Here is a 17732-nt window from a genome sequence, read left to right as displayed (position 1 = left end):
CATCCAAGTGAACCTCACCCTTTTCTCCCCCTTGCCCCTCTTCCTGGCCACGCTCACCTGCATAGGGAAGTTGTGGAGTACATGGTGCAGCACTTCAAACCCCAGATCTTTGGAGAACGAAAGCCAGTCTATGATGGGAAGAAGAACATCTACACTGTCACAGCCTTGCCCATTGGAAACGAGAGGGTAAGAGAGGATGACAAGCCCCATTGCATGCACCACACCCTGCCTCCTGCTGGGAAGGACCAGCCAAAGCCAGCCTTCTCCCCTTGTTCCTGCAGGGATGCCACCATTGCTTCTCTCCTTCTGTACCCAGGTTGATTTTGAGGTGACAATCCCAGGAGAAGGCAAGGACAGGATATTTAAGGTCTCCATCAAATGGATGGCCATCGTCAGCTGGCGCATGCTGCACGAGGCCCTGGTCAGTGGGCAGATCCCTGTCCCTCTGGAGTCCGTCCAGGCGCTGGATGTTGCCATGAGGCACTTGGCTTCCATGAGGTACCTGCACCAGGGGGCTGCCATGAACAGCAGCACCAAGTGTGCCAGGGACAGGCTGCCCTGGGCGTGCTGCTGTGGCTGAGACTGCCCTTGATGGTCTTTGGGAGGAGGTGGCTGAATGTGATTTCTCTGGGTGCTCCTGCAGTAGAGATCAAGGAGGTGATGCAGTCAGTGGGGCGAGCGCTGCTGGGGGGGCAGGGGTGCTGAGGGTGGCTGTCTGACCTGGTGTGCCCCGGTTCACAGGTACACTCCCGTCGGCCGCTCCTTCTTCTCCCCCCCTGAAGGTTATTACCACCCCCTGGGAGGTGGCAGGGAGGTCTGGTTTGGTTTCCACCAGTCGGTCAGGCCTGCCATGTGGAAGATGATGCTCAACATTGATGGTGATGTGTTTTTCATTCTGGGGAACCACAGAGTCGGGGCTGGATGTGTCTGGGGAGGCTGGATCTGGCTGGCTTTTGGCCAGGTCTGCCTGCTTGGAGAGAGAGGAGAGACTCATGGTGCTGTCTGTGTGTCCTGCAGTGTCAGCCACTGCCTTCTACAAAGCCCAGCCTGTGATTGAGTTCATGTGTGAGGTGCTGGACATCCGGAACATCGACGAGCAGCCCAAGCCCCTGACGGACTCGCAGCGAGTGCGTTTCACCAAGGAGATCAAAGGTAGAGCCCCTGGGGATCCATCCCCAGCCAGCTGCTGCCCCAGACACCGCTGGCTTCTCTCTCCCCTGCCCCTGCAGCGAGGTGGGGGTACAGGGGTTGCACCTTTCAAATGCCTCCTGGGGCAGCGTTGCTGCCTCCACGCACTTCACTGGATGCCTGCAAGCACCTCTGCTCTGCTGACAGTTAATTCTTCAAGGCAGGTGGTGGTGGGGAAGTGTGGGCAAGGGCGATCTTTCCCACTTTTACTGGTGCCTCTGCTGTGTCTCCCTGTCCCACCCCAGGTCTGAAGGTGGAGGTTACCCACTGTGGGCAGATGAAGAGGAAGTACCGTGTGTGTAACGTGACCCGGCGGCCGGCCAGCCACCAGACGTAAGGCAGCTGGGGAGCAGTCCCTGCTCTCCTCCTCTTTAGCAGCTGCTGGTGTCGTTGGGGAGAGCTGGACAGGAACTGCCAGCCTGTGGTGGCAGAAGGGAGATGGGTTTGGGGCTCTGCAGCTCGCACAGGATGCAGGGGAGGGTGGGAGGGCAGAGGATGCTTTGTCTGGCAGGCGCTGCGCTGCAGCGGGCGGGAGCTGACATGCCAGGAATTGTCCTAGATTTTACCTCCTGAGTTTGGTTTTCTTCTTGCTTAAAATAGGCACTGTCAAAGCAGAAGCTTTGTCAGAGGATAAAGCCATTCCCTGCTTTGAAATTGCTTGCATGTGCCTGGCAGCAGGCTGGCCCTGTGCTTCTCCTCGTGTTGGGAGGCTGCCCTCCTCCCCACATCACCCTGCCAGCGGGGACTGTAGCACCACCAAGGTGCCCTCAGCACCAGGCTGCTGGGTGCCACACCCCATGGGTGATTCCAGGGCTTGTCGCTGGGGTTTGCCCTGGAAATTGCCCTCAGGGAGGCTTGGAAGCAAAATGAGGTTCAAGGCAGAGGCTGGGAAGAGAGCAAAGAGACCCTCCAGAAGTCTCCATTGGGACAGTGCTGGGGCAGGAGGGACTGTGCTGGTGCTCTCTGCTGGGTGCTTGCTGAGTGGAGCTGGAGGGGAGGAGAGATGTTTTTCAGCCTGCACACCCCCTACATTTTTGCAGTGTTTCCATAAATTTTTCCATCAGTAAAGAGGTTAAAAGAAAAAAGAGACAAAAAACAGGGTGAGAAATTTTGGCTCCTGCTGTGCAAACCTGAGCAGTGCTGGAAAATCTCTGCTCCCAGTTCCTGCCTTATACCAAACCAGCAGTGCATGCTCAGGCCAGCAGTGTTGGGCTGCAGAGCCCCAAGAGGGGAACCTCCCTTGCCACAGCCACATCTCTTCATTACACAAGTTCCCAGGGAGGGCACCAAGCACATCCCAAATACCAGTGTGTTGTATTTATTACCTGGCAGTGGCATGCATGGCATGTCCTGCAATCAACATTTGCCCTGATGAGCTGAATTAGTGAGGGCAGCTTTATTTAGGGACCTCAGACCCACGCTGGGCTCAGAGTATTTCTGACTCCATTCCTGTACTGCTTTTTGTTTTCTTTGATGGGAGCCTGGAGTGGGAGCCTGCCAGTTCCCTCTCCTCCCAGCCGGAGTCAGTAGTGCTGGAGGTGTGGAATTGCCTCTTTTGAGTGGGTGCATCCTTTGTGTCCTGCCTCTGCCAGGTTTCCCCTGCAGCTGGAGAGTGGTCAGACAGTGGAGTGCACAGTGGCCCAGTACTTTAAGCAGAAATACAACCTGCAGCTGAAATACCCTCACCTCCCCTGCCTCCAGGTTGGCCAGGAGCAGAAGCACACATACCTGCCCTTGGAGGTGAGTGTTGGCTCTGAACTGCTGCCTGCTCAGCTTTTGGGCACCATGCAAAGCCAAGGCAAGTGGCCGTGGTGGCAGCTGCATGACAGTGTGTTGTGGACACTAGTTGCCTCAATGTTGACCTGGCAAGAGCCACTTCTAGTAAGTGAGGGAGGTGTAAAACACCATTGTCCTGCACTGCAGGCTTGGCTCCTCTGGCTGCGGCTGGCTGCAGGGCTCAGCCATGGTCCCCTGTGTCTTTCTGTCCCTGACACGTGGCTGCTGTCTCTCCCTTGCCCTGCAGGTGTGCAACATCGTGGCAGGCCAGAGGTGCATCAAGAAGCTCACAGACAATCAAACATCAACCATGATAAAAGCCACAGCCAGGTCTGCCCCAGACAGGCAGGAGGAAATCAGTCGCCTGGTATGTGGCAGGAGGCCCTAGGAGAGATGGGAAGGGCAGGGTTGGGGCTGTGGCTTTGTTGGAAGGCTATGGTGTCATGTCTTTGATAGACCTTGTGGTCCTGCTCCTCAGCTCCTCTGTGCCTGGAGAGCTGCAGCCCTCTCAGAAGGTGCTGGTGGGGTTAAGAGGCTTGGTTTGATCCCCATCTTCTCACTGCATCCCTGGTCAGAGACACCTGCATGGGTGTGTAGAGGAGCCCAGCTCAAAGTGACTGTGGAAACTCATGTGCAACAAATTCAGGTCCTGATGGAACCTGACCTGAAGGGAGCTGGAACTAAAAACAGGAAAGTGAAATAAGAGAAATGAACCCAGCTCTGGGTGTATGTAGGGACCATGGTGGGACTCTGGTGGGAGAACTGTCTGCAGGTCAGCTTGGGGAACCCATCTCTGCAAGAGGCCAGGCAGGAGCTGTTATGGCCCAAAGTGATGTCTCTGGGCTGGGGACATTTGATATTCCTTCTGGGACTTTTGGTAGTCTTGCCAGTAGTAGTCTTAGATTCTCTTACCAGTCTGAACTTTCAGCATTAAATCTCAGGAGCATGTTCTGCTCTCAGTTGCACTGGTTAGTGTTCAAAAATCAGGTCCCATTGTGGATCAGTTGGGAGCAGAGGGTTTGACCCTTGGCGTTGAACCACTGGCCCTCCCCTTACAGAGAGGACTGAGGCTCTGTAGAGAGTAGGACTTGTGGTGCCCATGTTGCCCAGCCAGCTGAAGCTGTGTGGGATGTAGCAGTTGATCTCACTCCCTCCTGTGACCTTTCCTTTCTTCCTTCCTTCCTTCCCTCTGCAGATGAAGAATGCCAGCTACAACCTGGATCCATACATTCAGGAGTTTGGGATCAAGGTGAAAGATGACATGACGGAGGTGACCGGGAGGGTGCTGCCAGCACCCATCCTGCAGTACGGAGGCAGGGTAAGCAGAGCAAGCAGGGCTGCCTTGGGCAGAGAGATGCTTTCAGACCAGAAAATGCTGTTTCTCAGCAAAACTTGTGCTGCCTTCAGGTTCTAGGTTAGAGCTAGAATATTTTGTCAGAGTACCTTGGGTTTGGATTTTGGTGGGGTGGGTTTTTTTTGATATAATTAGAATCACAGGATTGTTTTGGTTGTCAAAGCCCTCTAAGATCGTGCAGTCCAACTACCAACCCACCACCACCATGGCCATTAAACCATGTCCCAAAGTGCCATGGCCACAGGTTTCTTGAACACCTCCAGGGATGGTGGCTCCACCACTTCCCTGGGCAGCCTGTTCCAGTCCCTGACCACTCCTGCAGGAAACAATTTTTTCTTAATCTCCAACCTAACCCTCCCCTGGCACAATTTCAGGCCATTTCCTCTGGTTCTGTTACCTGACACTAGAGAGAAGAGATCAACCTCCTCCTCGCTCCAACCTCCTTTCAGGCAGTTGTAGACAGCAACATGGTCTCCCCTCAGCCTCCTCTTCTCCAGACTAAACCACCCCAGTTCCCTCAGCCAGTCCTCTGAAAGTTGTAGCCAGGAGTCATTTGGTGAGCTGAAGGGGAGATGAATGCTCAGGGGAGGGCAGCTCAGGTGAATTTTCAATCAGCTTTGAGGAGCTGAGCTTGCCAAGTCCCCATCACTGAGCACTCCCTTGGCAGTGCAGGCAGTTGGCTGCCGTCAGGGGCAGCTGTGATGGGGAGCAGGAGAGCAGCACTGGAGGTGCTCCCTGGGCAGGTGGTGGCAGTGCTGTGACCCTCTGCTTGCCTTGCAGAACCGAGCCATTGCAACTCCCAACCAGGGCGTGTGGGACATGCGAGGGAAGCAGTTCTACAACGGCATTGAGATCAAAGTCTGGGCCATTGCCTGCTTTGCCCCGCAGAAGCAGTGTCGAGAGGAGGTGCTGAAGTAAGGAAGGGGGCAGCCCTTGCGTGGGTGGGGTGATGGTGGGGAGCTGTGGCCACCCTGCTGTTCCCAGCCTGGGGCTGCACCTCTTTCACCTAATGCTGGATCTGAACGGCTGGTGGTACGGATCAGATGCAGGTTCAGGCTGGGGGTTCAGGGTTGTTTCTGTGAGTTGATGCAGGGTGCCTGTTTATCCTGGCTGCAACCAAGCCCCTGAGCCACCCATGGCAAAGCCTGTGGGGTTGGAGTCAGCACATCTGCCCGTGGGAGCTGGCAGTCAGGCTCTCCTCCATCTGCTCTTTGCATCAGGTAGCAGCAGTGTTGTGATCTGACGCTGCCAGCCCTAAAGCTGGACTGAACCCTGAGCTGAGGCTCCTGAGAGAGACGGGCCTGTGAGGGATATTTCATCAAAAGTTTCCCCAATACTTGGAGATGGTTTAATTCATCCTGACTCACCATGGGGTTTTATGACAGAGAAGCTTTGAGCTTTCTGAAAGCCTTTGGTGGCTCAGAGCTACCAGAGCTGCTGCAGTAGCAAAATGATGCAGAGTGGGGACAGTTTATCTGATTTAGGGAAGTGGTCACCTGGGCTTTGGATTCTGCTGGAGACTCAGGTTTCTCCTGACCAAGAATGGATGCATCGAGGCAAGCATTTTGTGTGCTTCCTCTGGGTGTTTGAAATGGTTTGGAGCAGCTCAAAGTCTCCACATCTGCAGTAACTGGGTGGAGGTGACAGTGACACCACACTCACTCCTGTTGTGACCCCTGTGGGGCAGAGCTGGGAGCTCTGTGCTCCCTCTGGCTCTGCCTGCATCAAATTAATCCTTGGCTGTCCAAAAACAGAGAGTGTGACTGAGCTCTTTGTCTGGTTTGGTAAGTGAAGGTTTGCAGCAGCTCTGCAAATCATCTGGAGGTCCAGCAGGTCTGCTCCTCCTTCTCCAGCTTGCTCATGGGGAGCAGCTCACAGCCCTGGCACTTCAGGAAGAGTCAGTTCCTGGGTGGGTAGAGGCACCAAGAGGGGCCAGCTCAGCTCTGACACATTGGCCTCTTGTTTCCTGCACTGTGCACTTGCAGGATGCTGGAAAGCCACAGGCATGGTGCTGTGATGTCCCCATCTCTGTCCTCTGCTGGGCCTCTTCTCACTCAGTGCCCAGGGTGCATGGCAGAGGTGCCAGGTGGGCTCAGGGCTCACTGTTCTCCTCCTGGGCACAGGAACTTCACAGATCAGCTGCGCAAGATCTCCAAGGACGCCGGGATGCCCATCCAAGGCCAGCCCTGCTTCTGCAAATATGCCCAGGGGGCAGACAGTGTGGAGCCCATGTTCAGACACCTCAAGAACACCTATTCAGGGCTTCAGCTCATCATTGTCATCCTGCCAGGGAAGACCCCAGTGTACGGTGCGTGTGGGGCTGGGGCAGCCAGGGCTTCACTGTGGCTCAGCAGGGCTGGCTCTGCTCCTCCTGCAGTGCTACCCCTCCCCATTTCCCAGGGCGCTGCTGGAAGTGGTGCTCACCTGCTTCCTCTGGCTCACCTGGCTGCTCACCTGCTTCCTCTGCCCACAGCTGAGGTGAAGCGTGTTGGGGACACCCTCCTGGGAATGGCCACGCAGTGTGTCCAGGTCAAGAACGTGGTGAAAACCTCCCCACAGACCCTTTCCAACCTCTGCCTCAAGATCAACGTCAAGCTTGGCGGGATCAACAACATCCTCGTGCCTCACCAGCGGTTCGTAGGGACCCTGCCCTCTCTGGGGGCTTGGGAAACAAGTCCCTGCTGGAGTTTGTTGGCTTTACCTGGGGCCAAGGGGAGCTGTGGGTTGCTGTGGAAAGTAGCTCTTTGAAATCATAGAATCATAGAATGGGTTGGGTTGGAAGGTACCTTGAAGGTCATCTGGTTCCAACCCCCCTGCCATGGGCAGGGACAACTCCCACTAGATCAGGTTGCTTAAGGCCCTGTCCAACCTGAAGTGGGGGTTTGCAGCCTGTCTCACCTTGTACTGAGCTGTTGTTGATGTGCCCAAGCCGAAGCCCAGGAGGTGTCCTCTGTGTGGAGGTCTTGCCTCTCTTGGGCTTGCATCACCATGCGATGGCCCCAACTGACTGACTGTTGCTTTCTCTTCTCTCCCACCAGCTCTGCTGTCTTTCAGCAGCCAGTGATCTTCCTGGGGGCTGATGTCACTCACCCACCAGCAGGAGATGGGAAGAAGCCCTCCATCACGGCTGTAAGTTCCCTCTTTGGGGCCACCCTGGGTGCCCGAGAGCCCTGCAGAGTTGCAGGGACTGGAACAGAACTCTTGTGTCCATAAAGGGGCTCTGCCACTTATGTGTGACACTTCTCAGCCTGTCCCCCATGCCCTGTCTGGCTTTTTGATCCCACTCCCTGGGCAGTGAGTCCTTGATCTTATCCTGCCTTTCTGCAGAGGAGCTGCACTTTTGGGGAGCCGCTGGTGGCTGCCAGCAGGTGGGGCTGGTGATTTGCTGGACCCCCGGTAGGGTGTGAGGAGCTTGGTGTGCCTGCTCTGCTCACCAGAGTCATCCCTGGGCATCCCAGTCCGGCAGTGCAGCCCTGAGAGGGACCTTCCTCAGGCAGGAGGGGTGGGGGTTTGGACATGGGGGAGACTGGGCTGCTTCTGAGCCTTTTGGGGAGGAGGATTTGCCTTCACCTCAAACGAATGATGTGCACCCCCCCAGAGAAGGGCTGCTCATGTGCTGGTGAGGCTGGGTGGCAGCTTGTGCCTTTCCTCAGGCTGTGGCAGCAAAGGAGAGTGTCAGGTTCTCATGGTGTCTGTTTTAATGAAGCACGTCAGCATTTTCCTATTAAGTTCTTAACTTTCCAACACTCATAGCTCAGGTTTTCCTTGGTATGCAGATGCCTCTTTGGAGGAGTGTGAGGGTTTGTTGGTGTTTTGGTTGGTTGTTTTTTTTTATTTCTTAATTAGAAGGGGTTGGGAAAGGCTTTTGGCTGTTTGCTGTAGGTGTGGGTGGGACAGAGCAGTCTGTTTCCTGGCGGCACCACTTCCCCTCCAAAAACATCTGCTGTGGGTTTTTTGTGCAGGACCACTCTGGGGAATTTTTTCTTTAATTCTTCTGAAAGCTTTTTTGGAGCTGCAGAGGGGAGGAGAAGGGTAGAACCTTCAGGTTGCCACGATCTTGTCCTTGGTGTGTCATTAATTAGCCCCTAGAAGGGGCTCTGTGGCTGAGATTGTGCACAGCAGCTCTGGTGGCACAGCCTACACCCCGTTTGCAAAGCAAAAGTGAACCTGGTACAGAGGGCAGGGGCAGGAGGCTGGGTATGGGGGCTGCTGAGGTTGTGGGGGCTGTGGTGTTTCCCCTGCACTCAGGGGAACATGGACCATGTGGTGCAGCTGGGCACTTGTCTCCCAGGATGGGCCAGTAGCTGCTTTGGCACCCATGGCTCATGGTGAACCCTCAGCCCTGCGTCACTGCCAAGCCTGGCTGTACTTGGCCTCTTTGCCCTAATGTCTTTGAGGTGTCCCTTCCAGAGGGCCTGGCTGTGATGGGAACTCCTGCTGGAGGACTGCCATGTGGTGACTCAACCAAGTTACATATCTGGGGGCAGCTCCAGGGCTGCAGTGGGGCTAGGGCAGGCCTGGGGGTGTGGTGCCAGCAGATGCTCTGTGCAAATGTCCTGGTTCAGGCAACCCTGCTTGTCCCTCTGGTGTTGGGCAGCAGCAACCCCCACAGCTGCAACACTCAGTGGCACAAGCCAGGTTGTCACGCTGGAAGTTCCCATGGATAACTCTGGGCAGAGCATGAAACCAGGACATGGCCACAAATAGGGATGTCCCTTCTGGCTGCTAGCTGCCTGTCCATTGGCTGTGCCATCCCTGATCTGTGAGCTCAGGTGCTCTGCCCACGGCCAGCTGTGGGTGTTGGAAGCAGGTGGAGGCCAGCAGTGTCTCATGTCCCCCCCACCCCCATCCTTCCCACTGTAAGGCTTGGGCCTGGCCCATGTCTGTCACCGCAGGTCGTGGGCAGCATGGACGCCCACCCCAGCCGGTACTGTGCCACGGTGCGCGTGCAGCGGCCTCGCCAGGAGATCATCGAGGACTTGTCCTACATGGTGAGGGAGCTCCTCATCCAGTTCTACAAATCCACACGCTTCAAGCCCACCAGGATCATCTTCTACCGCGACGGCGTTCCCGAGGGGCAGCTCCCACAGGTGAGGACCCCTCCGCTCCCCTTCAGCCAGTGTGGCTGCACCGGCTCCCACGGGGGCTCCCTGTGGGTACATGGGGACAGCTGTGGGCTGGTCTGTCCCCTCACTCTGCATGCCCTTGTCTCTCCAGATCCTTCACTACGAGCTCCTAGCGATCCGAGATGCCTGCATCAAGCTGGAGAAGGATTACCAGCCTGGCATCACCTACATCGTGGTGCAGAAAAGGCACCACACTCGTCTCTTCTGTGCTGACAAGAACGAGAGGGTGAGCACCAGGGGGTGCTGGGGACAGCTGATTCATCCCCAGCCTTTGGGAAGAGCCAGCCCTGATGTCGCCAAGGAGAAAGCTCAGCCCTGGCAGGCTAGGAGCTCTTCCTTGGGTGAAACACACTGCCTGGCAGCCTCCTGCATCCATGTGAATCAGGCTGCTTCTGGAAAGCCAACCAGGTGTTTGCTGGTACCAGCACTCACCCTGACTGCTTTCCCTCTGGTGCTGGGCATGGGGCGCGGTGTTGGTGCTTGCAGAAAATGCCGTTCAGGCTGGGAGCAGAGCAGGGTGAGCTGCTTCCCCTTAATGGGCACTTGGGGAGCAGCTCTGCGTGGTGCTCTCAGACATGCTGAGATGGGGATCCTGTGCTGGGGTCCCTCGTGCGGGGCAGGGGTGTTATAGACACTGCTCTGGGCAGCTGGAAATAACCAAACTGTGCAGCGCTTGGATCTCTCTTTTCTATTCCCTGTAGATCGGGAAGAGCGGGAACATCCCAGCGGGAACAACAGTGGATACAAATATCACCCACCCCTTTGAGTTTGACTTCTACCTGTGCAGCCATGCAGGCATTCAGGTACTGTGCTGTGAGCTGGCTGCTGGGCTGCTGCTGGCCCTCCTGGGCTGTTGTCAGGGGCTGTGCTGTGGGGCACAGCCCTGCCTTAACCTCCCTTGGGCACCGCAGCCACAGTTGGTTCAGTTCACACTGCTGTGGCCATGGTTTGGCAAGCAGATGTTGCATTAGGTGGCATGTCCTGGATTCCTCTCCTGGAGCCAAGGATCTCTCCTGTGAGCTTTTCCTCCTTCAGAGCAGCAGCTTGTCAACTGGTGGCTGAGCGTGCTGGGCTCGCTGAGTGCCTGCTCATCAGCAGGGACCTGCTGTCTGGCTGTGGGTGGGAGAGCCGTGGCCAGCAGCCTGCCTGCAGCAGGGGCTTGCAGTGCAGCTGCCTTTCTGCAGGCAGCCAGGGTTAGTGAGAACCACACTGCAAAAGCTGCACTCCTTTAATCACTCCAGCTGCTTCTGTCAGAGGTTCTTTGGCTTCTCTCTGAGGACAGTGGGAAGCTGGCCTGGTTCAGCAGGGAGCATGTTGCAGTGGGACTGTGGCAGTGCCAGGGGCAGGAGTACCTGGGCATAGGGCAGCAGAGTTGACACTGGTCTGTACCTTGGTGCTGGGTGGGTGCTGAAATGGGGGAAGCACAGGCAGCCCTCCTGCCCAGGCTGTCTGCAGGACATTGTAATTGGGGAGGGGGTGATCAGAATCCCAGTATGGTGAGGGTCAGAAGGGACCTCCTGGAGATCATCCAGTCCTAAGACAGGGTCACCCACAGCAGCTTGCCCAGAATCACAATGTCCAGGTGGGTTTGGAATCTCTTCAGAGAAGGAGACTCCACAACCTCTCTGGGCAGCCTGCTCCAGGGCTCCAGCACCCTCGCAGCAAAGTTTCTCCTCGGTTTACTAGGATGTGATGCAGCTGCTCACATCTGAGTGTTGGCAGCACCTCTCACTCTGCCCCTCTGCTGCCCAGGGTACGAGCCGGCCGTCCCATTACTACGTGCTGTGGGATGACAACCGGTTCACGGCGGACGAGCTGCAGATCCTCACCTACCAGCTGTGCCACACCTACGTGCGCTGCACCCGCTCCGTCTCCATCCCCGCCCCAGCGTACTACGCCCGGCTGGTGGCATTCAGAGCCCGGTACCATCTCGTGGACAAGGAGCACGACAGGTGAGGAGGCTCTGCCCTGGAAGAGTCTTTCAAAAGCGTGCAGGGTTTCCTTTCAAAGACCTGCAGATAGTTCCCCAGTGTAAAGGAGGGTTAAATCCCATCCCGAGCCTGGGGGAGCATCCCCAGGATGTCACCTTGAGGTGCTGGGGTCATGGCAGTGCCAGGCACACTCAGTGGCAATCTACAGCCTCTCAGTGCTGCCAGCACTCACAGACCTTGATCTCTGAGGGAGGAGGGGGGTTTCTCAGTGTTCCTGTGGGGGAAACATGAAATAATTGCAGTGATTCCTTGCTTTGCAGTGGCGAGGGCAGCCATATCTCCGGACAGAGCAACGGCAGAGACCCCCAGGCCTTGGCCAAGGCTGTGCAGGTTCATCAGGACACTTTACGTACCATGTACTTTGCTTGAAAGCCTAACTTTTGTTACCTCACTCAAGAAAGCTTTCAGATTTGTAGGAGCCATACAAAAAAGGAAGCGTTGGGACACCTTGTGTTTGTTTTATTTTTTTTTTCCTGGGTTATTTTTTGTTTGTTTGTTGTTGTTTCTTTTCTAATGAGAAATCACTGCAGGGCAGGCAGCGTCGATGCGAGGCAGGAGACCAGCACCACAGGACAGAAAGATTTGACACCTTTCTAGGATTGGAAGAGACTTTGACAATTTCTTTGGGTTTTAAAATTTTTTTTTTGTTTTGTTTTTTTTACAAAATTTTGACCTGACCAAACGCAAATGAAGGCATTTCAAGGAGGGGGATAAAACTCCCAGGAGGTGGAAGCAGGTTTTTTTGAGTTTTAAGATGCAATACTTATAGACTCCAGACTGTGAACTGGCGACTTTTGGTCCTCCATTGCCCACCAGGCGCTGGTAGGTATTTTTGGTTTGGTTGCTTGTTGGTGTTGGTTTTGGGTTTTATTTTTTTTGGAGAAGTGGGGAAGGTTTTTTCTTTTGGGGGGGGGGGGAGGGGCAGGGGAGGGGAGGGGATTTTTAGAGCCTTAAAACAGAAGACTTAGATTTATAAAACTAATATTTTAGAATATGAGATGCTTTAATGGGTTAAGGGGGAAAAATAATTAAAAAAAAAAAAAACAAGAAAAAAAAACAACAACTAGTTTCTAGGAGAATTCTAACACTAACAGTTCCTTGCCCCTCCAATAATCCCCTCTCTGTGTAACGTAAGGCACCCTAGCACTTAGCTCAGACTGAAAACTGTCTTCCTCGTGTTCCAAGCTAGTTTAGCTGCTGCCACTTGAAGCAACAGTCACAGACTTTCCCATGGGTGAGTGCCTTACTATGATGCTGCAAAATTTCCATGTTTTTTTAATCTCGTGAGGGAAACAGTTACCCTTGTCTGGGTGGTGGCCGTGTTTCCATCAGAAGGAGTTAATTTCTCTTGAAGTTGCAGTTTTGTCTTTAGCTCACGACCTCACGGTGGTTCAACTCCATTCAAAGATGTGCACTTTTCACACAGGACACCTTTAATGGCTGCTGACCCAATGTTTATGTTTGTTTGGGGTTTTTTTTCTTTAGTTTGCCATGTACTGCTTGTTATTTAAAACTTCCTGACAGGTGGAGGTTTCTCCATCCCATGAGGACAGAAATCGCTGTCGATTCGATTCGATTTTTTCTTTCCTTTTAGTTTGTTTTTTTTTTCTTTTTCCCCTGAATTTTTACAATGGACACCAGGATTTTTTTACTAAACATTATTTTTATATGATACCGAGTCTGTTGCCAAAATACACAAGTCATTAACCTTCTCAGAGTTTACATCATTGCACCTCCCAGGGCTGTGCACTCGCACCGGAGATCTCCCAACGCTTCCTGTCTGCTGAGTGCCACCATGTGCAGCACCGGGTGCCCCCCAGCTCCTCTCTCCCCTGTGCCCTCAGCACATTTCTGCCTGGGCCAGCTGCTTTCCTGTCGTGTGTACCCCAATCCAGCACCTCCACACTGACACCCTCTCTGCTGCTAGGTTTTGCTGCTCTTTGTGTTATGGGCTGACTGATCCTGTGCACAGGGTTGTGTTGTTTGTTTGTTTTTTTATCCTGGAAGCACACCAGATTGGTTCCTCAGAAGGATGAAATCCTCACTGTCATGGGGGTAAAACTTCTCCTGATTTGTGTTGCAGCAGGAGAAAAGCCTTTTCCCCCCCTCAGTGACATAGAGGCTGCTTTTCAGACCCGTTTTGCTGCGCAGAATGACCACAGTGGCAGCAACTCCTTACCAATATCCTGGGGGCAGGTGATTTGGTTTTTGCAGGGCAGGATGCACAGCTCTTCCTCTGAGAGCAGAGCCATGGTGCACACTCCCACCCAGCTGCTCCAGGGCTGCGCACTTCTCCTCCTGCCAAACGTCAGCGCTGGCCCACCAGGTGCACTGCCCTCGTCAGCCCACCTGGGCAGAGCACACCTTTCTGTTCTGTACCTTCTGATGGTTCACCTTGCCTTGCCTTCATGGTCCCGTTGGCCCACTGACCTGTCCTGACGCCGGGAATTCGCTTTTCCCGTTTTCTTTTTGGGCAACGTCTTTGTGCAAACCGAAGGCATCACTACGCTATGCAAACCAAGTGCTGAGTCCACTGCTGTCACGTTTGGTGAAGATCCTACCTTGAACACAGTCCTGGTTTTCCTCCAGGCTACAGCATTTGGTTCATATTCTTCTCCTTTGCACCTTGTGTCAACCTCCACTGCTGTATATTGGCAAGGTGATGGGGAGGAGACCAGGAGCTCATCGTGGTCAGGAGGGGACTGAGCTCTAGGAAGGCTTTTAGAGAGTAGGGAACACATCAACACTAAGTGTCCACGTGAGAAGTCGACATTCCTGTACACAAGTGCCTGCATAGTGACACAAACCCAGCACCTCCATCTCATCCTCTGAGCTCTGGCTTGTATTCATTGAAAGCAGAATGATCTCAGAGGGGCCCTACCTGCTCCCCCTCTGTCAGAAAGCCCCTGGGTAAGAGTAAAATTGGGGTTAAGGTCAAGGTTCTCTCTCTGCAAATCAGTTTGTTCACCAGCATTACAACAGAAAGCTCCTGGCTGCTGCTGTTCTGCAGCGAGGGGCAAAGGTGTTTTGGTTTCTGGTTTTTTATTTTGGTGTTCTAGTTGGGTCTAGGATTCTGAAATGTCTTTTAGTAGCTGTGGCATCTCTCGTGCCATTTTTAACCATTTGAAAAGAGATAGTGTGGGCATTTACAGAAACAGCTTGTTGCTCTGTAACAATTTTGTTGTTTTTTTGGGGGGGTTTTGTTTTGTTTTTTTTTTTTAACCTTGAGACTTGAAATGTAAAATGGACCTTTAAGATTTGCACTCATTTGTAAGGTGGCTGTTCATAGAAAACTATGAATGAAGACTTGCTGATGTAGCACCTACTTTTAACAGCAATTTTAACTACACAAAAGCTTCACAGCTTCTGAAACTCTCAGCTGTTGACTTGCAGATCGTGTTCTGCCCTTATTTCACCCTCTGCGTTGGGTTTTCATGGTTTTGAATAAATGGAAAAAAAAAAAAAGCCAAACTCCATAGCTGCTGTGCCCTTTGAACCCTCTTTCCACCTGGAAGAAGTCGAGGAGGGGTCCGAGTTCCCCGCATGTTTTGTATCATGGACTATGCACCTTCTGTGCGGCTCCAGCCTTTCCACCCTTTCCTTCTCCGAGATGCAAATGGTAACTGCATGTTGAGGTGCTGTGCATTTTTGCTCCCTGTAGCAGATAGGTGTTAACCCCAAGACATATCAGGTTCTGTAGTTAGCCGCAAGCCCCACACAGGACGTCCCCAGCGGCTGCCTGGGCTCTGCCTTCTCCCTGCGCTCGGGGCTCCTCCCGCCGCTGGAAGCGTCGCCCAGTGCTTGCCGTTCTGGGGAGAGAGGAGTGACTGCCCGTTCCCCGTCAGTGGTTGAATGCTGTTGGTCACCCTTACCTCATATCTGAGCTTATTTGAGGCAGGGGGACCCAGCAGCCCGCTCCCCACAGCTTCCAGGGGGTGTTCTGCCATCCACAGGCCAAGACTTGATGTCTTAGTGTCAAAAAGGCCAAGCGTTCAACGTTGCCTCTGCGGAAGGTTTTCTTCTTGGAAAAATGAGTGTGACATAAAAGAATGTGCTTGCTTCAGGAAGGGAAAAGCCAGGCAGCAGGACAGCAATAAACAAAGAGAAACGAATATCTTGCCTGAGCGATTTGCACTTCAATAGTTGTGAAAGAAAATTGATGGGACTCCAGTGCTTTTGTGTTCCATTTTTAGCCCCTTTCGTACCTCCTTTAGACGAGCAAGCGTTGAACTGTACGTGGGGTGTTTACAGGACACTCTCCTTGGGCTGTTCTTTTTCTTGTGGGTTGGGGTGGGGATTTTTTTGTTGTTGTTGTAGTATTTGGGTTTTGGGGGATTGTTTTTGTTTTTTTTTTTTTGCTTTAGCTTGAACTCTGTATGGTCCCTTTGTTGACTAGATGTGAGCAGTTGATGTACAGTACTTAACAAACAGCAGCACAAAACTTATTTTATTAAGAAAATGTGGCTTATATTTTAAAGGTTTGAATATCGATTTGGTTTTGTATGCGTGGAATCAAGACTGCTAAAGAGTAACAAAATCCTTGGATTAGGCCAAAAGAAAATACTGTAGAATCATAACCACCTCTTTATAAAAGAAATTGGTATGATTAAAGAGCTCCAGAACACTGTATTTAGGTTTGATTTGATTGCTTTGTGGGTTACTCTTTTTTTTTTTTTTTCCCCCCTTAATCATGATTTTTGCTTGCAACATTGACTTTGCAGTCCCAAGTGTCTGTTACCCTGTAACTGTTGGCAGAAGACCTAAATAAAAGCAATGTGAACATGTTGGGGTGACACTCCTGAGTCAGATGGTGGGAGGGAAGGTCCTGGCTGCTGGTGGAGAAGGGCTGGGGAGTAATGGTGAAGTGCTGACTGGAGACAGAGTGCACCTGATACCAGGGAGGATCCAAACCCCTTCTCTTCCAGGTTAAGAACCATTTAGGGGAACAAAGATGTGTTTAAAGCTTGTTGGAATGTGATAGCCATGCCCATTCATTAAAATGCCATCCCTCTGAGAAGTAATCTTTGAGCTCCATGGGCTGGCAGGTCCCAGGAGCATACATCACAGGATGCTGTTCCCCAGCCACCTCTTGGTCTTTAGGCCTATCAAAGGCTGGTGTCTGCTAGATGCTTTAAGGATGGATTTCAGATTCCCTTTGGATCGGGGTTCAACCTGATCTGTATGCTTTCTGCACTGCATCATGTTTTACATTCCCAGCACTGGAGTTTCTTGCAAACATCCTTATCCTCTCCAATGCCAACAGCTTACAGTGGTGTCTGTGGGGTGAAAACTGGAGGCCGTTTGCAGAAAATCTCTGACTTCTTTGGATCTGCTGGTGCTGTGACTGGCAGATGTGCATTGACATACCTTGAGATGATGAATTATTTAGCAGCTGAGCTGGAACTGGGGTTTTGAATAATGCTGAGCAGTTTTAAGGAAGTGCTTGCTAATGGCAGGCACATCCTCACTGGCTGCTGCAAGCGATGCAGAGTGTATTGGCCCAGACCAAGCATCCCCACAGGTTCTGCTGCCATCCTCCTGCTGGTTTTAAGGCCATATCACCTTTTCTTCAACTCTGCTACATAGTAGAAATCTTCTTTGGCAGTTTCAAGGGGAGAGTTTCTATGGGAGAGATGTCAGAGAAACCGTGCCTTGTGCAGCTGGGTCTGAAGCCCTGGAAAGAAGGTTGGAGTCCTGGTTTCAGATGTTAGCTGGGCATTTGAGCCCTGGCCCTCAGTTCTGATTACAGGGGCAGAACCAGGAGTGCTTGGTACCTCCAAGGTACTGCACTTCGCAGAGATCTCTCCCTCTGCCATATCTGCTTGATCTCGGTGATCGCATTTCCCTATCCCTCTCAGGATTTCAGTTCAGGAAATATTCCAGTAGTTTCCTTTTAATTGTCATGGATTCAGAATCCTGAGTCTGTAGCTTAAAATTGTAAGTTGAGTTTAGAGGACGATATCCAGCATGATCATTCTCAATGATGCTGAAACCTGGTTTATGAATCTCCAACTCCTATTGGCCCGAAGTTCCACTTCTTCAGTACCTCCTCAGCTGTTTACCTGGGGACAGGCCCCTCTCACCACCAGGCAAGGTGACATCCTCTCTTCACAACAATTAGCAAGTTCAGATCTGCTTGGAGATATCTCAATATATAGTTCAGACCAAAAACTGATCTTCTGGGGACAAAGGATATAAATGTGTCACTGCCCATCACAGAGATGGGTACCTGGGAACCACTCCCCCACATGGACACAGTCACTTTGCTTGTTTCACTCTCTGCTTTGTTTAGGAACA

The 17732-nt window shown here is 52.8% G+C and overlaps 1 protein-coding gene across 2 annotated transcripts; it reads left to right on the top strand.

Annotated features, from left to right (window-relative positions):
- The first annotated feature begins 66 nt into the window (after positions 1-66).
- LOC128977740 (protein argonaute-1) lies at positions 67-11804 on the top strand. Of its 2 annotated transcripts, XM_054395396.1 has the most exons (17): positions 67-186; positions 317-498; positions 742-878; positions 1018-1152; positions 1434-1521; positions 2781-2928; positions 3212-3331; positions 4160-4282; positions 5099-5232; positions 6442-6626; positions 6792-6951; positions 7357-7447; positions 9214-9408; positions 9536-9670; positions 10146-10247; positions 11197-11396; positions 11696-11804. In XM_054395396.1, exons 1-17 carry the CDS (start codon positions 82-84, stop codon positions 11802-11804), a joined length of 2349 nt encoding a protein of 782 aa, XP_054251371.1. In that variant the 5' UTR covers positions 67-81. The 2 variants fall into 2 exon arrangements, with proteins under 2 accessions (XP_054251371.1, XP_054251372.1); XM_054395397.1 differs by lacking the exon at positions 10146-10247.
- The last annotated feature ends 5928 nt before the right edge of the window (positions 11805-17732 follow it).

This window comes from Indicator indicator, chromosome 33 (genome assembly GCF_027791375.1).
Source record: "Indicator indicator isolate 239-I01 chromosome 33, UM_Iind_1.1, whole genome shotgun sequence".
NCBI lineage: Eukaryota > Metazoa > Chordata > Aves > Piciformes > Indicatoridae > Indicator > Indicator indicator.
This window is presented reverse-complemented; position numbering and strand designations above follow the sequence as displayed.

Excerpts from the sequence above, each read along its gene's own strand:
- LOC128977740 (XM_054395396.1), top strand. The coding sequence starts at position 82 with ATGGTGCAGCACTTCAAACCCCAGATCTTTGGAGAACGAAAGCCAGTC. Across the intron at positions 2,929-3,211 it reads ACACATACCTGCCCTTGGAG|GTGTGCAACATCGTGGCAGG; the intron begins GTGAGTGTTGGC and ends CTTGCCCTGCAG. Across the intron at positions 9,409-9,535 it reads CCGAGGGGCAGCTCCCACAG|ATCCTTCACTACGAGCTCCT; the intron begins GTGAGGACCCCT and ends TTGTCTCTCCAG.